Source organism: Symphalangus syndactylus, chromosome 13, assembly GCF_028878055.3.
Source record: "Symphalangus syndactylus isolate Jambi chromosome 13, NHGRI_mSymSyn1-v2.1_pri, whole genome shotgun sequence".
Classification (NCBI taxonomy): domain Eukaryota; kingdom Metazoa; phylum Chordata; class Mammalia; order Primates; family Hylobatidae; genus Symphalangus; species Symphalangus syndactylus.
Genome location: NC_072435.2, coordinates 97635829 through 97648573, shown reverse-complemented (window position 1 = coordinate 97648573; position 12745 = coordinate 97635829). Strand labels below are relative to the sequence as shown.

General features: G+C 37.7%; 2 protein-coding genes across 17 annotated transcripts in view; one reads left to right on the top strand and one right to left on the bottom strand.

Annotated features, from left to right (window-relative positions):
- Positions 1 to 12745, bottom strand: part of PARPBP (PARP1 binding protein) — a 282808-nt gene that overhangs the window by 89582 nt on the left and 180481 nt on the right. The gene's annotated exons all lie outside the window — the stretch shown is intronic.
- NUP37 (nucleoporin 37) overlaps positions 1 to 12745 on the top strand; it is a 46075-nt gene that overhangs the window by 6294 nt on the left and 27036 nt on the right. For all 5 annotated transcript variants that reach the window (XM_055240329.2, XM_063614332.1, XM_063614331.1 and 2 more), the window contains one exon: positions 1597 to 1721. In XM_055240329.2, coding sequence (XP_055096304.1) covers positions 1597 to 1721 — 125 coding nt within the window. The remainder of the gene's footprint in view (positions 1 to 1596; positions 1722 to 12745) is intronic.

The window sequence follows — 12745 nt, the reverse complement described above, 5'->3', positions numbered from 1 at the left end:
CTTTGCATTTAGATTCTGGGTGAATGGAATTCTTAGATCAGGCCTTCAAGTAATTCCTATCAATATAGACATACGTATTTCATTAAATATCAAGTTTCACCTGCTGGATTTTTTCCCTGATACTTTATAATCCCATACACTTTTATAAAAAAATAACTGTAGTTAGCACAGAAGATTCCTTGGACAAGTTTGTCGCGAAAATTTGGCCTTTAGTCTCTAGACCCAGTTCAGGTATTGATTTAAATAACAGAACGATATTTACTTATTTTTAAAATTGCAAAATTTTTTTATCGTTTTTTTCTTTTTTACCTTTCCTATGGTGCTGAGCAGTATTTTAATGCTTATAAAAAATGTGTTATCCATAAAGGCATAAAGAATAATAAGATGGATCCCTATATACCTGCTGCCTGGTTTAAGAAAAGGAACATTAGCAATTCTTTTGAGGCCCCCTAAGTATCCTTCCCTTACTCATGGTAGGTATTTTGCATGGCAGGGGTTTCTTTTTGTTTGTCTGTTTTTTCCTGCTTCCCCCTTAAGGGCCCTGGATCTATGCAGAGATCTCTGATCTGGCATCCTTCCTTGTGCAGGCACTAGGATTTGTCTCTTCTCTCTTGCAAACTGAAGCTTTAAATCATTGCATGTGGGCAGATGCCCTTATAACAGCTGCATACCTTGGTAGTCGTTTGCTTGTCTGTATTTGAATTTTTGCAGTGTTGTAATGGGAGAACTTTTCAGGTTATTGTCTCCATTGCCAGCGACAGATGGCTTGACTTTTAACGTTATTTTTTTCTCACCTTCCCATGAGGATAAACTGAAATCATTTTAGTAGGGCTGAACCAGATAAATAAGCCAACTTTATTAAGCACTTATTCTCAGAATCAAATATCTAAAACTAAATTAGCCAGATTATTTATTACATATTCACTATTCATAAACAATAATAGTTCAGATGAATTATTTGTAGCATCTTACACACATATAATGCCACATGTAACACTACATGAAAATCATTGACACTGATTATAAAGACTTTGAGGTCTTTGTAAGGTCCCAAAGTATTTTCCATGTAGTGAGAATGTTCAGTGTATTTTTTAAATATTGTCAGTAGATGATCCAGTTCTGGTAATTCATTTACCTAGAATATCTTGATTCTTTAGAGCATTCCATTTTCTTTGTTTTCTTTTTTTATAACGTAGACACAGGTCTCACTATGTTGCCCAGTCTGGTCTCAGACTCCAGAGCTCAAGCGATCCTTCCACCTCAGCCCCGCAAAGTGTTGGGATTATAGACGTGAGCCAACATGCCTGACCAAGCAGTCCATTTTCATTGAACTTATTATGAAATGCCTCCTAAGATAAAGTAGAACATGTTTACTATTTGTTTCTAGTTGCCTTAGAGAGTTATTTTGTGAAGCTTAGACAACTTTGGATTTTTTTTTTTTTAATTCAATGAACTAGTTAAATCGTAATATGTAATTTGCTTTTGAACTTTTCAAAAGCATAAACATAACCTCCTGATAAATTCATTATAATGAAATACAGAATATTATATTGTTCGCTCTCATTACTTATTAAAATATTTACTGTGTATGCTTAGGAAGAAGAAGCAGACGTTGAAGGCATTCAGTATAAAACACTTCGAACATTTCACCATGGAGTCAGGGTCGATGGCATAGCTTGGAGCCCAGAGACTAGACTTGATTCATTGCCTCCAGTAATCAAGTAAGTTTAACAGTACCAAATGAATTCGTTACTAATGTACTTTGATTTCGTTACATGATCTGAAGTCTGATCATAGATACTTTTTTTCTCCGTTTCCATTTTCCACAACCCAAGATATTAGATATTTTGATATTTGCTACTACTTAATAATTCAGGCTTATCATCTGAATTTGTGATTTAAATATACAGCTGTGACTGTGATGCCTTGACCATGTGTTTGAGCCAAACTACAAAACCTTTTATATGAGATTCATCTGAATCAAGGTCTTTATGGATTGTTCACTGAATTTACAACTTTATTGAAAGTATAACTCTTAAAATAACTAAATTTGGTTGAGACATTAATGAGCTTTCTTTCCCCACACATAAGCCAAGATCACATTTTCTTGTCTAACAGTATATAAATCTGTAGTTCTGGTCCTTGGACTTCAGTTTTTGTGAAAGTGTTTAAAAAGAATGATGGTTTTCTGAGAAAAAAAAAAAATCCTAGCAATGCCTGCTGAAGCCCTCTTTACAGGGGCAAGAATATGTTAGGTTATTTAAGATTTGTTACAAAACACTAGCCTTGCCTCCTACAAATGTCAAACCTAAAAGATGTGTCTTCCTTTAGTAAACAGTACTTAGGAACTAAAAGTTATCAACTATTAAGCTAACTTCGTTTTTTTTAAATTAAGGGATAATTTAGATACTCTGAAATTCTCAGCCCTTAAGGGTATACTTTGATCAGTTTTGACAAATACATATATTTGGACAACCCACACCCTATTCATGCACTGCTTCTGTCACCCAAGAAAGTTTCTTCATATTTCTTCCCAGTTATTGTACCCCACTCCCTGCAGAAGCAACCATTGATCTGATTTCTATTACCAGAAATCAGTTTTGCCTATTCTAGAACTTCATATAAGTGGAATCATACAGAATGTCTTTTGTGTCTGGCTTGTTTTTGCAATTTTTCCACATTGTTATGTATACCAGTGCTTTTTAAGTAGTACTCCATTGCAGTGTATCAATAGACCATAGTCTGTTTATTCATTCTTCTATAAATAGGTACCAATACAGTTTCCAGGCTTTAGTTATTATTTTTTGCTGAATACTGCTTTGGGTGGTTATATGATTTAATTTATCTTCGGAGTAGAATTGCTGAGTCACAGGGTAGATGTATGTTTAACATTTTATGAAAATGCCAGTTTCTAAAGTGGTTCTACCATTTTGTCTTTTCCCCAATAATCTAAGGGTGGTCTTCCTACTCTCCAACACTCATTCATTCATTTTGAGACAAGGTCCGGCTCTGTTGCCCAGGCTGAAGTACAGTGGCACCATCTCCACTCACTGCAATCTCTACCTCCCAGGCTCAAGCCATCTTCCCACCCCAGCCTCCTCCTGAGTAGCTGGGACTATAGGCACCCATCATCATGCCTGGCTAATTTTGGTATTTTTTGTAGGTACAGGGATTTGCCTGTCCCTACAAACTGTTGCCCAGGCTGGCCTCAAACTCCTGACCTCAGACAATCCATGTGCCTTGGCCTCCCAAAGTGCTGGGATGACAGCATGAGCCACCATACCTGGCCTATTCTCCAATATTTACTATTGTCAATCTTTTTTTTTTTTTTTTTTTTTTTTTTTTGGTACATGGTCTCACTCTGTCTCCCAGGCTGACAGCCAGACCCCTAATCACAGCTTACTGCAGCCTCAACCTCCCTTGGCTCAGCCTCAACCCTCCCACTCACCTCAGCCTCCCAAGTAGCTGAAACTACAGGCATGCATCACCACTCCCGGCTAATTTTTTGTATTTTTTGCAGTGATGGGGTTTCGCCATGTTGCCCAGGCTGGTCTCGAGCACCCAGGCTCGAGCAATTCACCCACCTTGACCTCCCAAAGTGTTAGGATTACAGGCATGAGCCACTGTGCCCAGCCTGCCTTTTTAATTTTAGCCATTCTGGTTGATGCCACAATGACATTTCCGTGATGACTGATAATGCTGACGCTTTTTTGGTGTATTTGTTTCTTCTATTAGAAATCTTTGGCTGGGCGCAGTGGCTCACGCTTGTAATCCCAGCACTTTGGGAGGCCGAGGTGGGCGGATCACAAGGTCAGGAGATGGGGACCACGGTGAAACCCCATCTCTACTAAAAATACAAAAAAAAAAAAATTAGCCGGGCGTGGTGGTGGGCGCCTGTAGTCCCAGCTACTCGGAGAGGCTGAGGCAGGAGAATAGCTTGAACCCGGGAGGCGGAGCTTGCAGTGAGCCGAGATTGCGCCACTGCACTCCAGCCTGGGCAACAGAGCGAGACTCCGTCTCAAAAAAAAAAAAGAAAGCTTTGTGTGATTTCTTATAGATTGTGAACATGTTGCATGTTTTTTCCTAGAAGCCTTTACCGATATTTAGCTAACTTAACTGAGTAATCTACACAATAGCTTTTGTCAGCATACATAGTCATTGCCAACAGCTGGTGTGCTGTTGATTTCCTTTTATATTAAAATAAAGTGGTCACAATATCTAGACCTAAACAAGAACAAGTCTCTTTGATTCTTTAAATTTTTAAAGCTGTGGAAACAGTCTTCTTCTCTTGGTTTTAAGTTTTGTGATACCTCTTTAATCTACATATTCAGCTGTTGTATTCTATACTTTCCTTGTTGCTTAGTACTTGTTTTCCTCTCCTCTTTTTAGTGAATTTGCTGTGTTTCATCATTTCTGGTTGGTGTTTTTGTTTGGTTGGATTTTTATTATTTTTTGGTAAACTGTCTCAAGTCCTTTTTGGAACTATACAAATATCAGTAACAAATTCGAAAGACATTAGCAGGCCATTAATTTTAGACTATTTTTAGAGCAACCTGACAGCACAATCTTGTTTTCAAATAAATTATTTTTATTCTAAAATAATAAATGCTTAATAAAATTTAGAAAACACAGAAAATAAAAAGGAGAAGAATGCTACCTATACTCCCAATACCCTTTTCATTTTTGTACATAATTGTGATTATACTATAGTAACTCTTACTTTGCTTTTTTATAGTATTCTAAAATAAATAGTAGTCTATCACCATGACTAAGGTGTAACTCAGCATCTCTTATCATCATTAATTTTTATCTTACATTTAGAAACCCTTCATGGTGGCTTATCATTAGCATGTAGTTGCCTTAAATTCTCTTTCTCCCTGCCTTTGTACTCTTTCCATCCCTACTTGCTTTTCTTGCACAGCAGCTAGAGAATTCATTGTTCATGTTATTTCAGTTCTCTGAGGTTTTCTGGTTCAATTAAAGAAGGACTTAAATATCCCTAAAACAGCAAGGTTTCAAAGAAAAGTGGGGCAACACAAGGCTGGCCATAAAGTTTTCTGGGTTTGTTTGTTTGGTTTTATTTAGATCCCAGTAAGATTATTAATTTTCTTTTTAAGTAAGTATTCTTTGATTACTGTAACTCCTCTGTTTGCTGACATTTTTACTGAACTTGGCTTCATTTTGCTATTAATACCTCTTTACAAACCCTTTTAGTTGGGATATTTCTTTTAACAACTTCCAAAATAGCTTTTATCTGTTTTAGAGATGACATTTTGAACAAAGTTTTGTGATTTCATTATGCCATAACTGAGGAAATCTGTAGGAGACCCTCAACACGAGTGATATTATTGTGGCAAAGTTGTCTAGAGTTTCCTATGAGCAAAGAAATAATGAATTCCCAAAATAATAATGGGACAAATTCAAAGGAGAAGAATTAGGTAGAATAAGCTTTGTTTTACAGTTTTTCTTACCCTTTATTTGCCTGTATAAAATATAACATACATGTTTAAATATACATACAGTATGTACTAGGGTTCTCTAGAGGGAAAGAACTAATAGGATAGATGTATATATGAAGGGGAGTTTATTAAGGAGTATTGACTCACACAATCACAAGATGAAGTCCCACAATAAGGCGTCTGCAAGCTGAGGAGCAGGGCAGCCAGTCTGAGTCCCAAAACCTCACAAGTAGGAAAGCCAACATTGCAGCCTTCAATCTGTGGCCTAAGGCCCAAGAGCCCCTGACAAACCACTGGTGTAAGCCTAAGAGTCCAGAAGCTGAAGAACTTGAGTCTGATGTTCAAGGGCAGGAAGCATCCAACACAGGAGAAAGATGAAGACTGGAAGACTCAGCAGGTCAGCTCCTTCCACCTCCATCTGTCTGTTTTTTCTAGTTGCGCTGGCAGCCAGTTGGATCGTGCCCACCCACATTATGGGTGTGTCTCTCTGAGGGTGGGTCTTCCCCTCCCACTCCACTGACTCAAATGTTAATCTCTTCTGGGAACACCCAGATACACCCAGAACCAGTACTTCGTATCCTTCAATCCAATCAAGTTGACACTTAATATTAACCATCACAGAGTATATATGTGCATTTTAACATGTTTATTATAAAGTAAACATTCATGTAATCATCACAGAGGTCAAGAGATAGGACACTGCTAGCACTTGAGGCTGCCAGTGTCCCCCTCTCCAGTCAGCCTTCTTCTTTCCCCTTAAAGGCTGTCAGTTTCATGTTTATTAGGATAATCATCCCCTTGCTTTTTTTTTATAGTTTTATCAGTTATTGATGCATCCTTAAGCAATATAGCTTAATTTTGCCTGCTTATGAACTTTCTTATGAATAGAATAATACTATATGTATTTTTTTGTCCTGCTTTGTTCAGTTCACATTATATATATGAGGTTCATCCATGTTCATCCATGTTTCTACTTGTAGATCTAGTTACTTATTATTATGTAGTATTTCATTGTGAGTCGATTACAGTTTATGCATTCTATTAATACTATATTTGCAGTTTGGGGTTATGAATGTGCTGTTTGAACATTACTGTGTGTATATATCATAATGTCCATGTGCACACTTTTTTTTTTTGAGACAGAGTCTACCCTTAACATACTTGAGGGCCGGGCGCGGTGGCTCACGCTTGTAATCCCAGCACTTTGGGAGGCCGAGGCGGGCGGATCACGAGGTCAGGAGATCGAGACCACGGTGAAACCCCGTCTCTACTAAAAATACAAAAAATTAGCCGGGCGTGGTGGCGGGCGCCTGTAGTCCCAGCTACTCGGAGAGGCTGAGGCAGGAGAATGGCGTGAACCCGGGAGGCGGAGCTTGCAGTGAGCCGAGATCGCGCCACTGCACTCCAGCCTGGGTGACAGAGCGAGACTCCGTCTCAAAAAAAAAAAAAAAAAAAAAAAAAAAAAAAAAAAAAAAAAAACATACTTGAAACATTTTCCCCTAACAGCTGACACATATTTCTTCAGTGTTTCGTAGGCCTTTTCTTTCTCCTCCTTTTCTCCTTTTTTTTCCTTGTCTTGTCCACTTGTGAAAGAGGTGTGAAGAATGGTTGGGGAGATGGACTGACAAGACAACCAAAGGGAAGCTGACTAGCCTAGACAGGGAACGTTGAACTAAATTGGGTAAAGTTCTGATATCAAAACTTGGGCATTAGCAACCTGTCATACCATGTGTGTGCCAAATGCAGCATAGGAGGGGATTTTTTTTTTTTTTTGACGTGTTGCCATTGTTACTGAAACACAAAGGGTTGGTCCAGGCCCTGTTGCATACCACACAGAAAGCCAGTGACTAAGACAACAAGTATTGCAAGGGAAGAAGGCTTTATTCAGGTGCAGCAGCTGAGGAGATGGGAGATAAGTCTCAAATCCATCTCACTAACCCACTAAAATTAGGGGTTTATATAGCAGGGAAAAAATGTAACTACATGTGGAAAGACAGGAATTGTGGGGTGTAAGGAACCGATCGTGACAAACGAGGGGTCTGGTGTCTCATTGTGCAGATGCAATGATCTGGTAAGTTTTAGTTCCTTTATACTATCTGGGAGACCTGAAGGTCAGTTTCCTGAGAAAGGAACTCAAAGGAGACAAATATAAGTTTCAGGCTTTAAGATCAGGAGAGTCAATCTCTGTAATTATCTACAAACTATAAACATTAGTTCTGTGGGGAAGTTGGGCCAGTTTCACCATCAGGACCACAGAGTGGACCTGGTTGTGTTTTGGCTCTCCCTGGTTTTTTTGCTTTTTGCCAGACCTGTAATGTCCCAAATCAAAGCACCTATTTTTATAATTCATTGTTAATTAAATATAGGTATTTGTTAGGTTAAGTGAAAGTAATGATAAGAGTGTACATTTGCATTTTAAAATGAGTTGGATAGAGTGCTTTCATTTATTAATACAAAGGGCATTAGAAGTAAACTAATCCAGTCTCCTTTACTTTATTGAGGAGGAAACTGAGCCCTGAGTAGTTAAATGCCATCTTCAAGTTGCATAGCTAAGAAGTAGTAGAGGCACTACTAGGCTGACTTGGTTAATCAAATGAAAATCTTGTTAAAATATGGCAGATTTTTAGGGGATAACTTGATACTCAACATCTGTTAAGCAATTTAATGAAACAGTTATATATTTGTATACTATTTATGATGGTGTATTTATTTCCCACTGTTGCCATAACAAATCACCACAAACATGATGACTTAAAATAACAACAGAAATTTATTATCACAGTTCTGGAGGCACATGTTCAAAATCAAGTTATCAGTGGGGTTGGTTTATTAGGCTCTGAGGGAGAATCCATTCCATGCCTGTTTTCTAGATTCTGATGGTGGCCAGGAGTCCTTGACTTTCGTTGCCTTGTTGATGCATCACTTCAATCTCTTACCCTTCATATCTCCTTCTCCTCTGTGTTTATCTTTTTTTGTGTTTCATTCATTGTTAAATTTAGGGCCCACCCTAGATCCAGGATGATCATCTCAGTATCCTTTAATTTAATCATGTTTGCAAAACCCTATTTTCAAATAAGGCAGCACTCGTAGTTACCAGGGGCTAGCACATAGACTTATCTTTTTGAGGACACTTTTTTTTTTTTTTTTTTTGAGGGGGAGTCTTGCTCTGTCACCCAGGCTGGAGTGCATTGGCGTGATCTCGGCTCACTGCAACCTCCACCTCCCAGGTTCAAGTGATTCTCCCTGCCTCAGCCTCCCGAGTAGCTGGGATTATAGGTGCACATCACCATACCCAGCTAATTTTTGTATTTTTAGTAGAGACGGGATTTCGCCGTGTTGACCAGGCTGGTCTCAAACTGACCTCAAGTGGTCCGCCCACCTTGGCCACCGGAAGTGCTAGGATTACAGGCAGGAGCCACTGCGCCTGGCCCGAGGGCACTTTTCAACCTGCTAAAGATGATACAGAATTCTTCTTGTTGTTGAGACAGGGTTTTGCTCCTATCACCCAGACTGGAGTGCAATGGCGTGATATCAGCTCACTACAACCTCCGCCTCCTGGGCTCAAGAGATTTTCCTACCTCAGTCTCCCAAGTGGCTGGGACTACAGGCACACGCCACTGCATCCGGCTAATTTTTTTTTTTTTTTTTTTTTTGTAGAGATGGGGTTTTGCCATGTTACCCAGCCTGGTCTGGAATGCCTGGGCTCAAGTAGTCTGCCTACTTTGGCCTCCCAAAGTGCTGGGATTACAGGCATGAGCCACTGCACCCAGCCATGGCATTCTTGTGCAATGTATAAATATACAGAGTTGCAAAATAAATGCTAATGTAGCGCATAGTATCCCCTTTCATATGAACCCTCACTAGACAACCAAGGAAGCCAAAGACCAAAAACTTCAAAACATTGCAGAAAGAAATTAAAGACACAAATAAATAGAAAGACAGCCTGTGTTCATGGATTGAAAGATTTCATAGTGTTAAAGTGTCTGTGCTACCCAAAGCTATACAGATTCAATGATGTTTTTATCAATCTCTGTGGCACTTTTTACAGAAACAGAAAAACCATCCTAAAATTCAGATGGAATCTCAAAGGACCCCAAATGACCAAAACAATCTAGAGAAAGCTGAAGGTCTCAGATTTCTTTATTCCAAATCGTATAGCAATGCTATACAGTAATCAACAGTATGGTACTGGCATAAAGATAAATATGTAGACCAATTGAACAGAGTGGAAAACTTAGGAAAAATACCTTTACGTAGCCATCAAATGATCTTTGACAAAGTTTCCACGGCTACACAATGGGGAAAAGGATAATCTGTTCAACAAATGGTGTTGAATAAACTGAGTATCATGCAGAATGATAAAATTGGACCTTACACAAATGAGCTCAAAATGGGACCTAAACATAAGACCTGAAACTATAAAACTCCTAAAAGAAAAGATCTGGGAGAAGCTTTATGACACTAGATTTGTCAGTTATTTCTTAGTTTTGATAACAAAAGCACAGGCAACAAAAGCAAAAATAGACAAATGAGACTAAATCAAACTTTAAAACTGGTACATGGCAAGGGAAGTCAACAGAGTCAAAAGGCAACCCACAGAATGGGGGAAGATATTTGTAAGCCATATACCTAACAAGGGATTAATATCCAGAATGTATACAAAAAACTTCTACAACTCAACCACAACAAAATAAATGATCCAATTTAAAAATGATTCAAAAAGACTTAAATAAACTTTTCTCCAAAGAAGGTATATGAATGGCCAACAGGCATATGAAAAGATGTTCAACATCCCTAATCATTAAAGAAATACAAATCAAAACCACATAAGAGGTTACCTCACATGTTAGGATTGCCACTACCATAAAAGCAGAAAATAACAAATGTTGACCCAGGATGTAGAGAAATTGCAACTCTTCTGTACTGTTGGTCAGTATGTAGCAATGGTGCAGCTGCTATGAAAAACATTCCAAAGGTTCCTCAGAAAATTAAAAATAGAATTACCTAACTTCCAGTATTATTTTGAATATAAGTGGCAAAAATGGGCATCCTTGTCTTGTTCCTAATCTTAAAAGGGAGACCACCATCTTCTCACCATTAAGAATGATGTTACCTGTGGGCTTGTCATAGATGGCCTTTATTGTGATGCGGAACATTTTGTCTATACCTAAATTTGTTGAGTTTTTATCAAGAAATAATGTTGTATTTAGTCAAATTCTTTTTCTGCATCTTTTGAGATGATGTGGTTTTTGTCTTTCATTCTGTTAATAAAGTGAACCACATATATTTATTTGTGTATGTTGAATATTGTTGCATCCCAGGGATAAGTCCCACTTGATCATGGTGAATGATCTTTTTAATGTACTCTTGAATACAGTTTGCTAGTGTTTTGTCAACATAGTACTTGAAGTCCTAGCCAGAGCAATTAGATATGAAAAAGAATTAAAATGCATCCAAATAGGAAAGGAAGAAGTTAAATTGTCTGTTTCCTGATATATATATATAGAAAAGCTAAAGACTCCACCAAAAAACTGTTAGACCTGATTAGTGAATTCAGTAAAGTTGCATGATACAAATCAATATTCAAAAATCAGTAACCTTTCCAATATACTAACAATGAACTATCTGAAAAAGAAATTAAGGTAATATGATTTACAAAAGCATCAAAATATCTTAGGAATAAATTCAACTGAGGAGGTAAAAGATCTGTACACAGAAACGATAAAACATTGATGAAAGACATTGAACTCGGCACAAATAATTGGAAAGATACCCTGTGTTCATGGATTGGATGAATTAATATTGTTAAAATGTTCTTACTCCTCAAAGCAATCCACAGATTCAATGTAATGCCTATCTATCAAAACTCCAATGTCATTCTTCAGAGAAATAGAAAAATCAATTTAAAAATTTATATGAAATCATAAAACATCCCAGATAGCCAAAGCAATTTTGAGCAAAAAAGAACAAACCCAGAGGCATCACACTACCTGATTTCAAAATAAAAGCTATGGTATTCAAGACAACATGGTACTAACATAAAAAGAGATACCTTGACCAATAGGATAGGATAGAGAGCCCAGAAATAAATTCATGCATTTATGGTCAATCAATTTTTTACAAAGGTGCCAAGAACATAAAATGAAGAAAGGACAGTGTCTTCAATGAATGGTGTTGCAAAACGGTATTTACACATGCAGAAGAATGAAATTGAACCGTTATTTCACCCCATATGCAGAATCAACTGAAACTGGATTAAAGACTTAAACCTAAGACCTTAAACTGTAAAATGGCTAGAAGAAAACAGAAAAAGCTTCACAACATTAATCTCCGCAACAGTGAATTTTTTGGATCTGACCCTAAAAGCACAGGAAACTAGCAAAACTAGACAAGTGGAATTGTATTAAACTAAAGAGGTGCACAGAAAAGGAAACAACAGAGTGAAGGTGCAACCTACAGATTGTGCGAAAATATTTGCAAATCATACATCTTGATAAGGGGCTAATATCAACAATATGTAAGGAACTCAAATTACTCAATAACAAGAAAACAGTTATATTTAAAAATGAGCAAAGAACCTGAGTAGACATTTCTTGAAAGAAGACATGCTTTATTCCACTACAACTTTAATTTTACCTCTGAGAAGACCTTGGACAAAGAATCATTCCCTGGTGGCTTTGATCTGTTTTCTCTAACAACTCTTGACAAATTACTGGAAAGGGGTGTAGTAGCAAAGGTCTACCAACACATCAGGGTCTGTGGATTAAGAGCCTTTAGTTGAGAAAAAATGGCTCACTGTAGTCAAACTAAAGAATAAATTTAGATCTGTGTATGATATTCTTTTTACCAAAGAATTGAAAATAAACTTTGTTTTTCCGTATATAAATATAATTTATATTTTTTCTCAGCCATTGTCTCACATCCTGAGAATCTAGAAAATTTAGGATTAAAGATAAACTAGCGTACAAAGTAGTTGTTGGCCAGGCACAGTGGCTCATGCCTGTAATCCCAGCACTTTGGGAGGCCAAGGTGGGCGGATCATCTGAGGTCAGGAGTTCGAGACCAGCCTGGCCAACATGGTGAAACCCTGTCTCTACTAAAAATACAAAAATCAGCCTTGTGTGGTGGTGGGCACCTGTAATCCCAGCTACTTGGGAGGCTGAGGTAGGAGAATTGTTTGAACCTGGGAGGTGGAGGCTGCAGTGGTATGAAATCAAGGAAAAAAAAAAGGAGTGTTTGCTGCTTAGGTTTTGTTTTTTAATTTAATAATCCATTGATTAACTACT